This window comes from Schistocerca americana, chromosome 3 (genome assembly GCF_021461395.2).
Source record: "Schistocerca americana isolate TAMUIC-IGC-003095 chromosome 3, iqSchAmer2.1, whole genome shotgun sequence".
Lineage (NCBI taxonomy): Eukaryota > Metazoa > Arthropoda > Insecta > Orthoptera > Acrididae > Schistocerca > Schistocerca americana.
Window position 1 is genome coordinate 556,224,211 of NC_060121.1, and position 21,376 is coordinate 556,245,586.

The window sequence follows — 21,376 nt, forward strand, 5'->3', positions numbered from 1 at the left end:
TGAATCATCTCCGACCAAGTCTACTACAATAGTACTTATACGTTTTCGTTTACAATAGAAAAATGGAAGAATTAATACCCGGAAAATGCCGGGTTTGTCAGCAAGTGGAAATTCTTCTCAAGAATGTTGTCACGGCTGTGGACCCTGTAGAAACAACATTTTTCAAATTGGTCTTATGGTAGGAACGACGTAGCAGATCCGGAGGCGGTCCCTCGCGCGTGCTGCCATCTGTGGTCGTGGCGGCAGCGGCAGCGGCAGCGGCAGCGGCGCATCTCCCTCGGCGAGGCGCGGCGTCGCCAGCGTCGATGCTGCGGTCGCGTCCGCGCATGCGCCGTGGCGGCGCGCCGCCTCCGCCGCACACACACAGAGGACGCCGACTCACGCACACACACGCGCGCGCTCGCCCGCCGCCAATTTCCTCGCCCAGTGCCGAAACCCGGAGCAGCGCTCGTGCAGATTCCACGCCGCTCGCAGCCCCCACAATACGCCCGCCCCATGTGACGCTGCCGCCTGAGATGCTGCTGCGAGCGCTGGCCCACCACGCGCACCGGCGACTGCCTACCGCCACTGCCCCCGATCCCGAATTCTCGTAAACATGTGTGACAGCCATGCGATGCCTTTCGTCAACCAAGTGACGTGAAGTCCCGCCGCCTCTGCGGTTTCGCTGAGAGGGCTGACAACGTGGAACGCCGAGAAGGATGCTGAGGGGCACGGCGGCTGCCAGCTTGCTATGTCTCCTCACCTTCGCATGGACGGCGGCAGAGGTGTCCTCGGCAGGGTGAGTAGTCACGCTTTCTCTGCCGTTTCTGACGTTCACGTTTCTCCGATAATATAACTGTCACACGAGGCTAGACGTGTCTCACAATTTAGCTCGATATTACAATCAAAACGTTAAATTTTAAACATACGTAACTGTTCAACATCTCAAATGTATCATCAATATTAAAAATTTTCACTACCAACGATCTGCAAAAGTAAGGCAACTTTGAACTATTACCTGGTCGGCTGTGGCGAGTCCAATCTCATTATTGTGTAAGCTTGCCGTCTGTGTCTTAGTCACTGAAAATAAGTGATTTTCTTTTTAATGTGGGAAATATCTTGACAGAATGAAACGCTTTTTAAACATCCGTCATAGATTTTACCTTCTTTTGTTTCTGAAGCGTGATCTGCGATTGGACTGTCAGCAAAATAGCGGACATAAAAATTTTACTGGTGACATGTAATAATCGTGAAAATGTTTAATCAACAGCATGCTAAACTGTACAGACCACCATCTAACATTTGCACCGTAGCAGAGATTGAAAGAAACTGTGACAAACAGATGTAACTGACACTAATCACACACATACGCATGTGTGTATGTGTGTGTGTGTGTGTGTGTGTGTGTGTTTTTGAAGACAATTTAGAAATTTTAAAACACGCGAAAATCTGTGGTTCCTATGTGGAAAAAAATATCTAAATTAATTTAATGTTCCTGGTGTTATCAAAAATAAAATTATAAAAATAACTTTTCTTAAAGTAGCAAACTAATCACTGACTGCTCAGATACATTCTTGAGAGAGAATCATCACTTCCTTTCTTAACATAGGTTTTTCAGACCAGCTCCGCACAGAAACAATGGTTCCAATACGTATGTCATTAGTCACAGAATACAATATTCTGTTTCATTTTTAAAAAGCCACTAATACGATCGTCTCGGATTATTCTCAACAGTACTAAACGCTGCAGCTATGCACACCGAAAGCGCAGTTAGCGTAACGTTATAACACTCTTCTTATGTTTACTTTTAATAGTTATTAACAAGATTTTGACAGAAAATTTACATATTTACAATAGCGTTGCGTAATTTTTTTATTCGAATAATTTGCCACCTGTTTTCATCATTTCAATCCGGAAATCGATGACAAAAAATGTAAAATCTAAAAAATCTAAATTCGAGCCACTTTTGCCTTGAGCTCTACCATAATACATACTCACAAAAACAACAGAAACACACATAAAATGCAAAGTGTACAAGTTTTGCTTCGATATAACTATGAATTAGAATTCATACATTCTTTTTTAAAATGAAATCCAGACACTCAGGGACCAGAGGTTTATACTTGAAGTGTTGGAATCGTCTGAAGTTGGTGTATCAATGTTATGACGTAAACATCACATGTATGGCCTATTTTATTTATTACTTTTATTCCCTAGATCTTCTGTGTGTATGATACCTTATCATGGAGCGTTTCGTCGCATACTGAGAACATTTTTAAAGACAGCCAGTAAATAAAGAAGCTCTGAAATATGAAATGCCTGAATACAAAATTAAAAATGAAAACAGATCCAGACATGCAAAGATCAGAGGTCTATAAATAAACTTTTGGAATAGCTTTAGACTGGTGTTTCGATGTTATGACACAAACATTTATTGTAATTCGTGGACGTTCATGTGTATCGTGAATATTTATTGTTGTGTGCATATCACAAAATATCATAAAGCCATTCACCACATATTGATGAGTTTTTTAAGGAAAAATAATAAAGAAACTTTGAAATATGAAATGCATTAATACAAGTAATGGTGACATAATAATAATAAACACCCAGTCTAGAGATTTGCATAAACTTACTAAAATATGAAAACAGGAAGTGACTGGGATTTTTCTAAACACTGCAAAGTTTGGTGTTAGCCATTAATAAAGTCAGCGTTACGGAATAAGGAAGCTAAAAAGGAAGCAACTGGTTCATTCAGACACAAAAGGCTTCAGGTTGAGCAGCTGTTTTACGCACTAAAATACAGCTGGGAGAAGGCTACGTTCATTTGTTTGAATGAGACGCTTCCCCATTATTTCTAGTTACATTTCTCTTCTCTTATGTTACTACTTCCTTGTTTTGACAGAGCTGAGGTATTTATTCTGTGACTAGTAAGCAGTACTTTCACCAAACGTGGGCACTATTGTACGATATTCTTTATTTAATTACTTGAGCATTTATATTGTGTGACAATGGCAGTACCTTAGCTCCTTATCAACCAGGGATTATTAGAATTTCTTTTTACATTTAACATAACGGACATTGTACATCGAATAATACGCTAATATTAATAACTATTACTACTATTATTTTATAGTAATGACTTAATCATAGTAATGTCGGTGCTATTGAATTTCGTTTAAGTACGTTTCTCATAATGTAAGATTCCTGTCAAATGCGGGTAAAGTAGTTCGAACAAAAAGGCAGTAGTACCGAAAGATTAAATTTGCAGAAGTAAATTGTTCCTAGAAAAGTGAGAAAAAGAGACGGAGGAAAAAAAGAAACAGAAGGAAGGAAGAAAGAAACGGTAAGAGGGCTAACGAAGTCTGGGACAGCGCTGATATCCCACTAGTTTCCCTCCTGTCCAATAGTTGTCTATCGCACTGGAGGGAAACTAGTGAGATATGCAGACAGGTAAGCTACGTCGAAGATAAAGGAAAATCGTTAGATATCTTTTGATACAGCATGATTTTGAATCAGCGGCTAACGTATAGCCGAAAAGGAAGAGGGGTAAATATTTATAATTATGATAGGTACAGCCAAGGTGCTGCAGGTACCAAATCTTGTATTGCGATTACGGAATAAAGATAAGTATTTGACATGAGAAGAAAGTGCTGGGGAGTCCAATGGTTAAGAGCTTTCGGAGCGATATGAGCCTCATTTTTGGCTTATGGAACTTTACTTTAAGACTTAGGTTTCCCGCCCGCTTTGATACTGATCAAAGGCCATATTCAGGTCAAAAACGGAAGAAGCGACAGTGGCAGGGTTGCCATTTATATATAGTAGTATGGCGTCAACATACACGTTATATGCAGGGTGGTCCATTGATAGTGACCGGGCCAAATATCTCACGAAATAAGCATCAAACGAAAAAACTACAAAGAACGAAACTTGTCTAGCTTGAAGGGGGAAACCAGATGGCGCCATGGTTGGCCCGCTAGATGGCGCTGCCATAGGTCCAACGGATATCAACTGCGTTTTTTTTAAATAGGTTCCCCCATTTTCATCAAATATTCGTGTAGTACGTAAAGAAATATGAATGTTTTAGTTGGACCACTTTTTTCGCTTTGTGATAGATGACGCTGTAATTGTCACAAACGTATAAGTACGTGGTATCACGTAACATTCCGACAGTGCGGACGGTATTTGCTTCGTGATACATTACCCGTGTTAAAATGGACAGTTTACCAATTGCGGAAAAGCTCGATATCGTGTTGATGTATGGCTATTGTGATCAAAATGCCCAACGGGCGTGTGCTATGAATGCTGCTCGGTGTCCTGGACGACATCATCCAAGTGTCCGGACCGTTCGACGGATAGTTACGTTATTTAAGGAAACAGAAAGTGTTCAGTCACGTGTGAAACGTCAACCACGACCTGCAACAAATGATGATGCCCAAGTAGGTGTTTTAGCTGCTGTCGCGGATAATCCGCACATCGGGTGCAGACAAATTGCACAAGAATCGGGAATCTCAAAAACGTCGGTGTTGAGAATGCTCCATCAACATCGATTGCACCCGTACCATATTTCTATGCACCAGGAATTGCATGGCGACGACTCTGAACGTCGTGTACAGTTCTGCCACGGGGCACAAGAGAAATTACGGGACGATGACAGATTTTTTGCACGTGTTATATTTAGCGACGAAGCGTCATTCACCAACAGCGGTAACGTAAACCGGCATAATATGCACTATTGGGCAACGGAAAATCCACGATGGCTGCGACAGTGGAACATCAGCGACCTTGGCGGGTTAACTTATGGTGCGGGATTATGGGAGGAAGGATAATTGGCCCCCATTTTATCGATGGTAATCTAAATGGTGCAATGTGTGCTGATTTCCTACGTAATGTTCTACCGATGTTACTGATGTTACTACAATATGTTTCACTGCATGACAGACTGGCGATGTACTTCCAACATGATGGATGTCCGGCACATAGCTCGCGTGCGGTTGAAGCGGTATTGAATAGCGTATTTCATGACAGGTGGATTGGTCGTCGAAGCACCATACCATGGCCCGCACGTTCACCGGATCTGACGTCCCCGGATTTCTTTCTGTGGGGAAAGTTGAAGGATATTTGCTATCGTGATCCACCGACAACACCTGACAATATGCGTCAGCGCATTGTCAGTGCATGTGTGAACATTACAGAAGGCGAACTACTCGCTGTCGAGAGGAATGTCGTTACACGTATTGCCAAATGTATTGAGGTTGACGGACATCATTTTGAGCATTTATTGCATGTGGTATTTACAGGTAATCACGCTGTAGGAGCATGCGTTCCCAGAAATGATAAGTTCAAAACAGGTACACATTGGAACAACCGAAATAAAATGTCCAAACGTACCTACGTTCTGTATTTTAATTTAAAAAACCTACCCGTTACCAAATGTTCGTCTAAAATTGTGAGCCGTATGTTTGTGACTATTACAGTGCCATCTATCACAAAGCGAGAAAGTGGTCCAACTAAAACATTCCTGTTTCTTTACGTACTACACGAATATGTAATAAAAATGGGGGATCCTATTTTAAAAAAACGCAGTTGATATCCGTTTAACCTATGGCAGCGCCATCTAGCGGGCCAACCATAGCGCCATCTGGTTTCCCCCTTCAAGCTAGAGAAGTTTCGGTCTTCGTAGTTCTTTCGTTTGACGCTTATTTCGTGAGATATTTGGCCCGGTCGCGATCAATGGACGACCCTGTATAAGCAATATGTGGAAAAACTGAATCATTCGGAACGTTAGGTATAATTTATGCTATATTGTCAGTTGAATTGATAAGAATCTAACACAGCCGGAATATCTTTGATATATGTGTGCAGGGAAAAGGCAGCAGGCAAAGCACTGAACCTTAGGGGACTAAAGAAATCAAGCAGCTCGTCCAGGACGTGGAAGCCCAAGGGATGTCTACCGGTCACCGTGTCATTGTCTGCCTTGCGGCGTGATGTGGATGCAGTATGGAGGGACACACGGTCTGCAAAGTGCTCTCCCCGACATTTTTCCTGCCTGCCGATTTTCTAGACCTTGGAGACGCTACTTCTCGTTCAAGTAGCTTCTCAGTTGGCATCATGAGGCTGAGTGCACCTCGTAGCTGGCCTCTCACCGAGGAAAAATCCTTGGCAGTGCCGGGAATCGACCCCGGGTCCTCTGCATGACAGCCATCTATGCTGACCAGTTATCTACGAAGCGTGATGAGAACCCTAACGCACTATGTAGAGCATAACTTACTGTGATGATGTCTGTGATCTATAGATGACTGCGTCACGTCTTTTTCTCAGCTTGCTGTCCAAACACAGTTCCACAATATTTTAGAAATTAACTATTTCATGGATAAAACTTATTTAGCATATTTTTGAAAAATAAAGGCTCAAAACCCGCTTTCCTCTGTGATAAATAATACACTTTCCTTACCAAAAAAATTTAAGCTGACTGATTTTGAAAGACGGTGAAGTCTGACATGTGTCTCCCATGAAACTAACTAGATCCATGTTTTCACATGAACCTAGGGTTGTCAGGCTTAAACGTTTAATTTTAGAAACATTTTATGAGAATGGAAGTTACAGAAAAAAATATAATAAACCAGTACCAAAACATTTATTTTCCTGAAAACAAAAAAGATGACATATTGCACACAACTTTTCAATATAACATTTGAAGATGGCTTTAACATACCACACATATTCTATGAAGTTTTCTGGGGCGTATATGCCCCACTACATACTGATTATGTACAGACCAGCAGAATTCCTGAGATATGTAGTAATTTTTTAAAATAATGTCTATGGTGTGTAAAAAAACACAATTAGTTAAAAAAATGGTTCAAATGGCTCTGAGCACTATGGGGAACTTAGAACTACATAAACCTAACTAACCTAAGGACATCACACACATCCATGCGCGAGGCAGAACCTGCGATCGTAGCGGTCGCGCGGTTCCAGACTGAAGCGCCTAGAACTTCTCGGCCACACCGGCCGGCCACAATTAGTTACTTCGAACACTTTTGGAATGGAGAAAATGGTGATTTGATCTGATTTTCATGGAACAGGTACACTATAAACACACGCCGCCCATTTGATCGCTCACAGCCTCCTCTATATCCCTCCCATGGTCCGTAGTATTTTCCTCCAAGTTACGAAAGCATTTTGCTACATGCTGGCACTAGAGAGATGTGAGTTATCTCCGTCCCAACGTTCAGGACTGCATATTACTTTAGTGGGTGTACATGCCTCATTAACCACGAAAGGATTAATCTTCAAAAGGAATACATTGAGGTAAATGCTGTCAGACACTTTACTGGTAACAAGCAATCCTATAATGGCTGATTCGCGTCTGCTCACGGCTTGTTTGAGATCATCAACCACTTTAATTAATTCAGTTAATACACTATGGTACTTTCGGTAGGCTGATTACTATTTATCGTGACTGTGTTGTAAATGCAAAGTTGATCAGTCAACTGTTTATGTACAATGAAGGCCAAAACTTATCATTTCCTACGTAATTACGTTAATCGGCCTTTAGAAGGGTCGGTGATGTTGCAGTTATCGTTTTTGGGTATACTCGTAGATCGAAATATGAAAACGAAGCAGTTGAAGGAACAGGAAAAGACAGTGCGTATGAATCAATGAACAGCTATTCGTTACAACATGGCCTGGAAACAACATCAGGGTGACGTCACACGGGGTAAGGCCATCGGGAAACTGGAAGAAGGGCGAAGTGTGACGGGTGTAGGCCAGAAATTTGGTAAGGCTCACAGCGTTGTTCACGTGCACGAGGAGCGTTCCGAACGACAGGCACTGCTTCCCTAAGCAGAAAATTATCGACCACGATGAACTACAGCAGCAGATGACCGCTTCGTTGTGTAGTACGTAAGAAGGGTCCCACGTCAAACAGCCGGTGTAGTTGCAACCATATTTAACTAGACTGCAGGGTGTCCGTCTCGCGCCCCACAGTGGCACGACGACTGCGTGGTGACGGTGGTCTCAGACCGACGAGCAGTGCATTGTGTGCCGTTGGCTGCCACGCATCGGCCTCACTGTTTGCGAGGGCGCCAAGGACCAACGACCACTGCATGCGCGTGCTCTTCTCGGATTAGAGGAAGGAAGATAGGGTTTAACGTCCCGTCGAAATCGAGATCATTAGAGACGGAGCAGGAGCTAGGGTTAGGTCAAGGGTGGGGAAGAAATTCGGCCGTGCTCTTCCAAAGGAACCATCCCAGCATTTGCCTAGAGCGGTTTAGGAAAATCATAGAAAACCTAAATCCGGATGGCCGCAAGTGTGTTTGAATCGTCGTCCTCATGAACGCGAGTCCAGTGAGCTAGCCACTGCGCCACCTCGCTCTGTCGGACTGGAAGAGTTGGTTTGGTTAGGCGAAGAGACCAAACAGCGAGGTCATCTGATTACGAAAGACGGGGAAGGAAGTCGGCCGTGCCCTTTCAGAGGAACCATCCTGGCATTTGCCTGGAGAGATTTAGGTAAATCACGGAAAACCTAAATCAGGATGGCCGTACGCGGGATTGAACCGTCGTCCTCCCGAATGCGAGTCCAGTGTGCTAACCACTGCGCCACCTCGCTCGGTAACACAACACCCAGTCCCTGGTCGGAGATAATCTCCGAGCCAGCCGGGAATCGGACTGGAAGAGATTCAGTTCGACTGTGAGCCGTGGTTTTGGCCCGGCCCATGCATGGCGAATTGTGGGAACACGTAATACACCCAGCAACATCGGCGAACATGATCGTTTCGTTATCGAGTGGCGAAGTAAAACGTTGCTTTGGCGTACTGACCTCTAAATCTTAGAACACTATACACCCACGGGTCAACGTTATTGTGGTACTGTAATCCCCATGTGCGTGTTGTCAGGGGCGCCTTCGACCCTGACTTCGTTTTTTATGGATGAAAATACGCGACCACATCGAACAGCGCAGGTGGATGGTCTTTTGGTACCAGAAGATGTTCGGCGAATGCAGTGGCCTGCCAGTTTCTCCAACTTAAATCCCATTTGATGCATGGTGGATGCGTTGGATGTGTTGGAAAGACGTGTTGCAGCCCTTCCACATGCAGCCAACATCCGGCGGCTGTCAACCGCGATCTAGGAGCAGTGCAACACCATACCACAAGGACTCCTTACCAACCTTGTATCCAGCGTGAGGGCACGTTGCTGTCCGTGGTGACCACTTACCCTATAAAGAACAACGTCACGCCTTTTGTCCAGGGACCTGTTATAAATCGCGATGACTTCAGTGTAATTATTTTCTTAGAATAAAATTATAATTTCTGTTGGTCTCATTGAGTATTTCTTTCACTTAGCTTCTGTACTATACTCTAGCAGTTTCTTGTATGTATTGTCCACGTTTCATCGAGCTGTGTTACTTGGCAAGATACATTATATCAAAGCTACTTTTGTTCCTCAACTTTTGCAGACCAGTGTACGTACTACTAGCAAGAGAGAGACTGAAGATGTTTTTATAATACGCTAAAATATTTACCATCCGTACGCTCAAGAGCTTCTCATGATGGCTTTTCTTTCTCTGTTCGCAGAAAACATGTTTCAAGAAAAATGTGTATGTCTTCGAATGTGTGTCTTTCGACTGTCATTTTTTAAAACTTGAAAACTGATGGATTTCGAGATACAGCCAATTAATTCAACTACGAAAAGCAGCACAAAGCTTTGGCTTTTCTAGAAATTGAGGTGTTTGGTTTCGTTTAAATCCTGCGTGTGCTGAGCCTTGCTTATCCATTATATGGCGAAAGTCTATAGGCAGCCGTGAAGCATGTTGTCAGTTCACTGCGACAGAACGCTGGGCGCGGTTCCCATCAATGTGCGGTGTGTCTGCAAGTGAATTTTCGAACTTTATTCTCTAAGTGACATTACTTACACCCTGCCATGTAGTATCGGAACATCCCTTTGGTAGAGAGTCGTGGCTGAAGTGTTTTTGGCTTTTGTTCACTATTAAGCACGAATATTCTCTGTCGGTCGCTACAGAATGTATTCTGAATATTACGTCTTAAGCAGAAAGATCAGGAGCAGAATTTTCATTGGTTCAAATCACTTTTACTCTCCTCTTCCTTGTTACCATACCTATACAAATTATAGTTGTGTTGCTTAAGAATGTTAGACCTAGGTATGTAATGATCATATCATTAAGTAGTCTTCTATGAAGATCGCGAGTTTAGCTGCCATAAGGATAGCACCACAGCGTGGCACTAGTAGATAGTGAAGGCAAGGCTGCAACGACGATACTACGCCGGTTCTGAGAGCTTTGTGGACAACAACGATTTAACATTTCTGATCCTGTACATTCAGTTCCAGAAACAATAACTCTACGTGTCTTTAGACATTACAACCCAGTCACCTTAATATCGTCAGTTTTCAGTCACAACGAACACTAACACCTGCGCTAACCCTAGGATGAGCCGCAGGAATTGAGCAAAAATATGGAAACACCGCAAGAAATGCATGCTTAAACATACAGGTTGTACTTTTGTATTTTACTACGAATTGTTCCTGTGCAATACACTCAGTATATTGCAATTGTCAGTCGCAGCCAGAACAATGTTGTGTGTCGATGTAAGTCTACGGCACTGAAGTGAAGTCGAACGGAAGCAAATTGTTGGTACTCGTTACTACGCAACCAAAGTATCAGAAGTGTTAGTTGTTTCAAGAGGAACCACGCCGAAGATTTATATACAGGGGAAGCGGAGAAACTTCGTCCACTAAGTCGCAACGCGGACGAAGGTGTGTGTCGAGTGATGGTCGCTCGAGAGGATTGTGAGGGAAAATACGAAGTAGACAGCTGCAAAAGCCGCTGCAGAACAGAACATCGCACTCCCGAAATCTTTCAGGGCCAAAACAACGCTAAGGGAACTCCATAAGCAGGCAGTTGCAAGGCAAGCTGGGATTCCGAAACCACTCGTCAGTTATGCAAATTACCGTAACAGTGAAAGGTAGCGCCGAAGCCGTAAAACCTGCACTATGGAGCAACGGAAGAAAGTCATTTGATCGGATAAGTCGTGTTTGACACTGTTTCCAACTTCTGGCCAAGTTGACCTCCCAAGAGTGGACCATATCGAGCACTCCGTGATGATCTGGACAGCCATATCGTGTATTCCCACGCTTCAATGTAGCATTAACTCCAACGACTGTGTGACCATTTTGGGTGATCAGATCCCTCCCACGGTACAACATTCGTTCGCCATTGTTTATGCTGAGGTCCAAGGTGACGGGGCACGTGTTCACGCGACTCTCATTGTCCATGACTGATTTTGTGAACACGAGGATGAACTATCGCACCACACTCACAAGATCTCAATATTACTGAGCCTTTGGGGAGAAGGGTACCCGATCGCTATCCACCTTCATCATCGTTACCTGGACTTGGCACTATTTTGCAGAAAGACTGATGTAAAGCACTCTTGAAAACATTACAGGACTTGTATTTATCCCTTCCATAAGACAGCAAGTTGCTCTGAATGCGAACGGGTTTCCAATACAGCATTACCCGTGGTACTATGTTATACTTGAGTTGTTTTTTTTTTTTTTTTTGTTTTCACTATGGGACTTAACATCTGAGGTCATCAGTCCCCTAGAACTTAGAACTACTTAAACCTAACTAACCTAAGGACATCACACACATCCATGCCCGAAGCAGGATTCGAACCTGCGACCGTAGCGGTCGCGCGGTTCCAGACTGAAGCGCCTAGAACCACTCGGCCACTCCGGCCGGCTGAGTTGTTTACAGAGCTTTATACACCCCCTGTATGTGACCATCTCGTACAAGACAGTTACTGAAGACGGACGGAGTATCAGAGCAAGTTTGTTTTCAGCCAGTACTTTTCTTTTCTTTTCGGTCAATCTTGTGACTGGTTTGATGTGGCCCTCCACGAATTCCTCCTGTGTCAACCTTTTCATCTAAGTGTAGCAACCTATGTCCTCAATTATTCGCTGAATGTATTCCAATCTCTGTCTTCCTCTACCGTTTTTACCCTCTACAACTCCCTTTAGTGCCATATAATTTACTGCCTGATGTCGTAATAGATGTCCTATCATCCTGTCCATTCTTGTCACTGTTTTCCATATATTTCTTTCCTCGCCGATTCTATGATGAACCTCCTCATTACTTACCTTATCAGTCCACCTAATTTTCAGCATTCTTCTGGAGCACCACATCTCAAATGCTTCTATTGTCTTCTGTTCCAGTTTTCCCACAGACCATCTCTCACTACCATGCAGTGTTGTGGTCCAAGCGTATGTTCTCAGAAATGTCTTCCTCAATGAAGACCTATATTTGATACTAGTAGACTATTGTTGACCAGGAGTAAACTTTTTGCCAGTGCTAGTCTGCTTTTTATGGCAACATTCACTGTCTATCAAAAGTGTCAGAATACCCATAAGTAATAAGAAATTGACCACTCCACGTCATGAGAGGTGGACCTGCCAGTAGGAAAGTAGGCAAAGCGCAGTGTGTGGTTAGTAGAGCAGCAGTAATAACTGAGTGGATCGGCCAGCAGAGGTCAGTTACTTCGATCGTGGACTATTCACTGGATCTCAACTGAGCAAGAAATCCATCAGGGAGATTTAAAACCACTTTGGCTGCCCGATTCGACAGTTCCAAATATAATCGTCAAGTGGAAACGCGAAGGGGCAACCGCAACTAAATCAATACCAGGCAGACATCATGTATGAATGTCAAGAACCATTGAGCGTTTCGGATGCTAGCTGTAAGAAATCACATGGAATCAGCTGATGGATCCACTCGTGTGTTCCAAAATGCTATCTGCAGTCCAGCTTGCACAGTGACTGTCCGTAGCGAGGTAAGAAGTATACTTGAGCAGCTCCTCATAAACCGCACATTTCTGTAGTCTACACTAAGCGACGTTTGGGGTGCTGTAAAGAGTGATTTCAGTGGACAGTGAATGACTGGAAACTAGTGATTTGGAGTGAATAAACACACTGTAACCTATGAAGAACCAATGCAAGTGTCTGGGTTTGGCAAATTCCCGGAGGACGTTACTGGTCTTCATGTGTAGTGCCAACAGTGAATTATTAGTAATCTGCAAGATTACAAACAAATATTCTTAACGCTGGATCGCTGCAGAACTCTTAAGCACATTCTAAGATCCAACAAAACAAATTTCCATGATAGAGAAGAGCTATGCACAAATCAGCACGGATTTAGAAAGCGTTGCTCGTGTAAAAATCAGCTTACCCTTTCCTCGCAGGCTATCCTGAGAACCATGAATAAAACCCAGCAGGCATATTGAATATTCCAAGATTCGTGAAACGCATTTGACGCAGTACCAAAGTGTAGACCGTTAACGAAGGTCTGAGCATAGGGAATAGGTTCTCAGATATGAGAGAGACTGTAAATCGTTTTAAGTAATAGAACCCAGAAAGTTACAAATCTCTTGGTACGAGGGGTAACCACGCCTGTGATGATACATTTCAATCGATGAAAACCGCAACAGCCGCATCAAAGCGCTATATTAAACACGACTAGTGTCGTGGCGTTATAGTCACATCTTCAGGTAGGAAACTGTTAGCCTTTCAGTACATAATGTCCTTAAAACTGTTACCTGAAGATGTGACTGTAATAACACGAAATCGTATTGAAACAGCTGTCGCGGCTTTTATCAGTCGAAAAGAACCCAGTAAGTTGTCCTGGGCGACGAGTGTTCATCTAAGCAGGAGGTACCCTGCATGTTTCTATAGTTACTCAAAGAAGGAGCTATCCCGTACATTACGGGATCATCAGCAAACTGACACGGACTACTGCTTACCTTATCCGTTGGTTCTTTTATGTTTATAGATAACAAGAGCGGTCTTCTCACTCTTCTCTGGGGCACTTATGACGATGTCTCCGATGGACACACGTCGTCCGGAAATACTCCGTGAACTCAAATGAGAACCGCTGGAGGGATGAAAACGTTACTTTCGCGACACACTACTGAGAAGCGGAGGGCGCGACGTTGGGGTAATAGATTTACTTCAAACTTGGTACATCTTTAGTACGCCATTAAAACAAGAAAATATGCAAGTAGTAAGGTGCACTATTCTGCCATTTCGAGAAAATAGCAAAGGAAGTATTAAGTAACTGGTATGTGGCTTATGTACCTGTACGTAGGGCCGGATGTAAAGAGTTCGTGGCGGTCAAGTGGTTAGCGTTCGAGATTCGTTCAAACGAGCATGTATGAGGCGACGGTTTGGCTCCAGCTCAAACTTAATTTTTAATATATTCTATCGGAAGAAGAGAAATTTTTCAAAACGTCAACATGGCGTGCTTTCTCTTAGAATGAACATTCCCAGTAAATGCGCGAAAACTGAATTCATTCGATATAGTATATGCCGTATCAATTCATGTTTTCCATGTCTGTATGACAAATACCATCCTGCAATGTGTGATGTTCAAGAGCACATCCGACGAGTAATTGTACATTACTCTTGTGGTCTGGCACATCGTGTCTTACTATATTACTGAGAAACGTCATTCGAATCATTATTTATCGAGGTCAGATTCGGCCTTTCGAAGCCTGTCCCCGTGCTTGAAAATTTAATTAAAAATAGTAAGTAGTCAAATAACATACGAAATTCGCTACACCTTCATGTTATATGAATTAAATAATGTGACCAGTGATAAAAAAATACGGAATAAAAAAATTGTTTTGGAATGATTCGAACCGTCGCCTCGTCCGCGATCCTCATGCACAGCGCGAACACTATTCACTTGAACCCAATGACTTCTCACAGCCAGTCCATTTGCTTAGATACATCAGTCAGATAACAGACTCGTAAAACTTCTCTTGCGATTTTCTCGGAACTGCCAGAATAGATAGCTTCTTCAGGACGGTCAAAACTGTCGTCCTCGTCCGGTATTTGAACCTGGGACCTACTACTCCCAAACCAGCAATCATACCCCCCCCCCCCCCCCACCTTTTATTTCGGCATTGTTCGTTGCGTTTGGCCTGGGCGGACGTCACATGGCACCCGTTGAAGTTGATCGTTGATTCGTTTACTTGTTTTTTTTTCTTTCTTAATTACAGAGGGCAACCAGCCCTCTGACCGAACACGCTGAGCTACCTTGCCGGCGCCCTTAGACCAACAAGCTACTTTCCTCATCCAATCCAGCTGACTGCAGACATTCCTCTCCGCCGTGCCCTGTGTGGAGGCTTGCAGAATATGTACGCAGATGTAAATTCTTAATCGATAAATTTGATTTAAATCATGGTCTTGTTTCAGGCCTTACCATATTTGTGAATATTTTACATATACTGTCACATACCGAGTAAAATTCCGCTGACCTGTTCTCCATATTATTCCGATAAGTATTACATATTGTAAGTAGTGAAAGATGCCACTAGATATTGATGCATGAAACATTTCGCATCTTGCTGAGACTGTTTATTTATGCCGCTTAAACTTCCTTTCTGTGCTATAACATCAGACAAACGCTCTACAATTAACTTGTGCAGCCATTGTGTTCAACTATCTCACTCGGCACCTTATCAAGAGCAGAAGTCAGACGTCTGGTGGAAGCCGCAGTGAGCTGCAATCGCTGCTGGAACTTTGCCGATCTGTTTCCAGGAGCTTTTCCATCATGTCGGTCGTTTTGCTGGCGAACAGTGGGCGCCAGGTCAGAATAGCTGAACGGCTAAAAATGAAGTAAAATTAAACCTTTCTCGATCTGCATCCTGGCTGTTGCTTCGTTTGGGCTGGCTGCTACTAAACGCGTAGTAGGCGGAAGATCCGGTTTCCTAAAGCTAAGAAACGAAGACAAAATAGGCGAAATGTTTATTAACGATCAACTATTTCTTTTTCATTCTGCACCTAGTTAACAGAATAGCAAATACTCAGGATCTCTACCTCCCGTAGACTGCGCGTGGACATAGAGCGAAACAATAATCGAGCGGTTAGGAAATAAGTTCCTGAGCCTAAGAGAATGTGATCGTCTCAGTCAAATTCTCAATTACGTCATCCGTAAATAAGAGAATCAGTATACAAGTTTGTTTCCAGTGATGGTACGCACACTACTTCACAAGTTGTAAAACTGTTAAAAGAAAATTTAAGTAAGCAAATTAAGCAGATTTTAATCATAGTCATGCACATTAAATCGTATGGTGTTGCACCAACCTCACTTTCGCTGTGAAAGGCTCGACATGGTTTAGAAGAGGGGTGAACCTGGGAAAATTACGATATTTGTCTCTGGCCACGGGCTTGTGTGTCTGTAGTAAAGCAATAAGAAGCGAGTCACGTTAAAACTAACAAAAATGATCAAAAAGGCCTGTAGTATGTGTAGTAAAATAGATTGCTATTCTATTTCCTCTGCCACAGAAATACACGCTGATTCGCGTCTACTATAAATCAGCAAATCAGCTATTCAGAAAATTTACTGTAAAAGAACCGAAGAATAACAGTACATCACATGTGACTGGCTGACCACTATATTAGAAAACTATGAGGTAGCTAAACTGCATCACATTAATATCTCCAGCCTCGATGCTTAAGCTTTTCGATAAGACATAGAACGCAAATATGATTTTTGATTAGTTTGTGAGACAGTTTATTCTACCGATAAACTGAAGAGTTCTTATCTTTTTTCATCGTACACCAGCCACTTGCGTGAATCCCAAACACTCAGAAATGATGACTTTAGTGGTTCCACATTCGGTCGATCTGCGGAGCAGCGCGTCACGGTAAACAACTGAATATTGTAGACAGAAAACGCACACTAGGGTCAGCGTTGGGAGATGTCATCGTCCCTTGTCACATAAAAAGGGCTCAATAAGAGAACATAAACGAGTTCTAAAGGTGTAGCACGAACAAAATTCGGGAAATGGGTTGTCTTATCGTTATATTTTGGCTCCTACAATGTATTCTGCCACAAAAATGGCGATTTTCTAGACGCAGTGTATAGAACACGGTTTAACACAACTGTGATCATACTCCGGACAACGAAATGTGTCATAGCATGGGATTCCCACCAATTTACTTGCATGGTTGAAACTGACCGTCTAGCTTCGTCTGCAGTGTTTACTCGACTCTGTAACGTTTCAGGATCTTCTTCTGTCAAGTTTTTAGAAGGTTTTAACTTAGGTCTGAACATAATTGTTTCGATTTTAGAAAACGCAATACACAGACAGCTCCTTAACCGTCTCAGTGCAATTAATATATTGTCAGAATCACAATTTGGATTTATAAACAGTTCCGACATTGAGAAGGCTGCTTGCACATACATAGAGAATGAACTAAATTCATCAGACTGTAAATTACAGGCTACTAGTATAACCTCTGGTTTCTCAAAGACGTTTGACAGCGAAAATAATATTACATTTTTAAATAAATTACAATATTGTGGTGTCACAGGAACGTCTGTCATTTACATCAGAAAAAGCAAACAAAAAGCACCTTCTATTAATCCATCACTCCCCATCTAAGTAAGAAATAATTACATATGGTGTGCCGCGAGATTGTACCTTAAGATCTTGATGTTTTATTATGTATATTAATGACCTTTCGCCAGTAATATTACCACCTAATAAGTTTATTTTGTAGGCTGATTATCCAACACTTGTTGACATTTTTATAGAGATTAATAAATGTTTTCTAGTCAAATCTTTGCAACTATACTTTGAAAAGAAACATTATATGATGTTCATAACTTGTCAAAGTTTTCCAACCAGTAGAGGCCTATATGTCAAAAACATGATGACAAGTAGAAGAGGTTGAGTATTAAATTACTAGGATTGCAACTTGATAATAACGTGCGATGGTAAGAGAAGACTACCGAACGCCTGAAACGCCTAAACGAATCTTTATTTGTAATACTCATATTGTTAGACTAGGTGATACAATAAAAGCTAACATATACTGCATACTTTCATACTATAATATCAGATTTTGAGGTAGTTCAATAAACCAGTCCAAAAGCGTTTAATAATAATTATTTATGATGTGAATTCAAGCATGTCCTGCAGTGTATTGTTTAAGAAACAATAATAGCAGAAGGAATCAGTAAAAGAGGAGGAATCAATAAAAGCAGAAACTGCATCCAGCGCTTCAACATATGTAGAATCTCTGGGTAAGAATTTCAAACTAGAAAATCAAAACCGCTGCAGTCAATTCTGAAGTGAATACAATATCACTGTGAATTCAGAGATATATGCGGGGAATTAAAGATATGGCATTCACTCTCTAAACCAGCTCACTGCTCGGAACCCACATTATCAACTCTTGATTAACTCTGTGATTCCAGCGGAGGAATGCGGAGAATCGCTTTGAACCATGCCGATTCGAACGTCAAAATCCAATAAGTCTCATTATTTCTTAGTATAAACCTCAGCTTGTCATCTGTTTACCTGAAACATGTTTTATGTTGTCGTTCCACTTAAGATTGTTCGGCATCCTGGTCCTAAGTATTTTACGGTTTCGCTATTTTTAGTTATTTAACATAAATAGTGTAATCGAACAGTAATGGATTGCTTATCCTATTTATTTCGCAATTTACGTTGAGAGTCAGCTCCCTGCATCGCGTGTCTATCTTCTGCAGGTTTTTGTGCATTTGGGATCGCAATACGTGGAGGGTACAAGCCGTATTATATTCTTAAAAATTAGAGATCATATACAGTTCTGCAGGCTCAGACATTTGCCATGTACTTACTCTGTGGTATTTTGTTTATTCCAGTCACTTGCATCCCAGTTCTCGACGAGATTTTCTCGAAAGTTACTGTAGATGATGAAATTAGATAGTTTTCAAAAACAGGAGTTCAGTAATGCAATACTTGTTTAGTAAAACTTTTGTAAAAAGAGGCAAAGAATTTAAACATGCTGCTTGGTTTGGCTGCTGAGAGATTTCACCGCCCCAGTCACGTAAATATAGCACAGCGGAGGAGCAAATTCTGCTGAGTGAGCGGCATTTTATGAGTCTTTCTGCAAAAATTTCACTGAAGACATTGAATATTGTTGTATTTATCTTTTTATAAACCGTAGGTGTTCCACTTGCTCGTAGAAACAGTGACCGTAAAATACAATACTCGCTTCTTCGCCTTTCATGCTTGTTGTAAGCGTTAAAAGCTTAATACCTTAAAACTTCCAGAACAAAAAAATGGTTCAAATGGCTCTGAGCACTATGGGACTTAACATCTGTGGTCATCAGTCCCCTAGAACTTAGAACTACTTAAACCTTACTAACCCAAGGACATCACACACATCCATGCCCGAGGCAGGATTCGAACCTGCGACCGTAGCAGTCGCGCTCTTCCAGAACATATTATGAATCACATATAATGTGGGACGATGGACATTCTGCAAGAAGTTCATAAAACATGGGACGAGTGACCTATTGTTTTGTTGTCCATCATTCTATGCTCTTTAATATCTTAATATTTTCCTATTTTATTGCCCGTCTTTATCTTAGCGAAGTAGCTATACTAAACTTATAGGTTTCTGTGTGGAATTATATTCAAATGTCTATAAATCTATGCTATCACTACTCAACACGTTAACCCAGATTAACACGTATGAAAAGAGGAAAAAAGTCAATCTTTTTGCATTCATCAGTCCGTTTTTATATAACCTTCAGTGAAAAATACAGTTAAGGCGACAGACTTTTTCTAGCGACTTGTATATTAAAAAAGTTATCATTTTCTCTTAACATCGATGTCGTGTTCTTGTTATTACACAACTCTTCACCTCGAAGCTGATCCCTTGCTCGCACGACACAATGGTTCGTTGGTTAACGTTTAAAACCCTTTGTAGAGGTATACTCTGAGTAAGGTAGTTTAATATGGGAAACGCGAGGATTCACAACACTGCAAAGGCCTAAAAACTGACCACATACAAATGACTCATTTTTCTTTTGGGGGTGGTATATGCACAAAAATTTGAATATCTGAAGTTCACTGAGAAATGTAGGATATCGCCCATGAACAAAATTTGAAGATAAGAGTGGGTCATTTCTGGTATTTTTGTACGATATTAATATACAGTACTCATTGTTGCAGAGCTCCAGAGGTTTGTTGGTACAAAAACCTGTCCGATAAATGATGACATTAGTACTCTTTGCAATTAATTTCATATGATTTGCCATGTACAGATGCACATAAATGTAAAATAATATCATGCATGTAAACTGTAAGACATTAGGCAGAGTAACTGACCACTTGTCGTTATCGTCCCTAATGATCCCGATGTCTACGGAACGTTAAAATGTAATTTTCCTTCCTTCCCCACGTGTGCAAGTGCTATTAACGACTAGAGGCGTGCGACAAATACAGGGTGTTTATAAATTAGTTTTACAAAAGTAACGTTTAATTGTGAAAAGGGTAAATGACTTACAGGATTGCAAGCTAGATTAATGAATGCAGAAAGTTCTAGTCCCGCCTAACGCCGTTAGTTCTCGGTACTCCCGTTAGGTGGCACGCGCGAATGAGCTATTCCAAGCGATCATGAAGTCGTTCAACGGTGATGAACGTGCGCAGGGTTATTTATGATTTCATGAATCCAAATCCGCTGCTACAGTTCAGAGACAATTCAGGAATAAATATCATAAGTGACCACCTCAGAGACAAAACTGTTATTAACTGGTGCAAGCGTTTCACCGAAACTAGGTGTGTATCACGTAGGACGTCGGTCAGCAGTCTCCGACACAGCAAATAAACACGTTCAAGAAGACGGTGCTAGCTTGGAATCGAACATGCCTAGTGTTACAATGTGAAAGGTATTAGGAAATGTCTATCGTTCAAAGTCTACAAACTGGAACTGTTGCAAGCTTTAAGAGATAGTGACAAAGAAAAACGGGCAGAGTTTTGTGTAGAAATGTTTAAGAAAATGCTGACTGAAGATAATTTTCTTAATCAAACTGCCACCGTCCATACCAGCGGTGAAGTGAATCGGCATAATGTGCTGATGTGGGGTGAGCACAAACCACGTCACGTAATCGGACATGTACAGGACTCACCTAAGATAAACATTTTTTGCACTGTAAACTGTAACAGTATTTACGGTCCCTTCTTTTTGCTGAGTCAGCTGTAACTAGCATATCGTATCTGGACACACTTGAACATTATATAATGCCTCAATTAGAACAGGATATGGGCACAGGATTTATTTTTTAGCCGTATGGCGCGCCACTACATTATCATCGTCAAGTTGTCGCGTATCTCCGAAAGAATTTGCTGACTTAGACTGGACGTGGTGGAACAATACTCTGGCCACCATGATCACCTGATTTAACCCCCGATGGACCTTTGTTTTGGGATTACATTAAAGACAAAGTGTTTGTTCCCGTGCTTCCGGGAAACGTTGACAAGCTGCGACAGCGGATAACACAAGCAATTGCCACTATACATCAAATCTTGCTTCGTAG

The 21,376-nt window shown here is 42.0% G+C and overlaps 1 protein-coding gene across 3 annotated transcripts in view; it reads left to right on the top strand.

The window, feature by feature from the left end:
• Nucleotides 1-380: 380 nt before the first annotated feature.
• Nucleotides 381-21,376, top strand: part of LOC124605402 (gamma-aminobutyric acid receptor subunit beta-like) — a 287,077-nt gene continuing 266,081 nt past the window's right edge. For 2 of the 3 annotated variants that reach the window (XM_047137046.1, XM_047137048.1), the window contains exon 1: nucleotides 381-778. In XM_047137046.1, the coding sequence (XP_046993002.1) occupies nucleotides 699-778 (80 nt within the window). In that variant the 5' untranslated portion in view covers nucleotides 381-698. The remainder of the gene's footprint in view (nucleotides 779-21,376) is intronic. The other variant, XM_047137047.1, reaches the window with a different exon arrangement.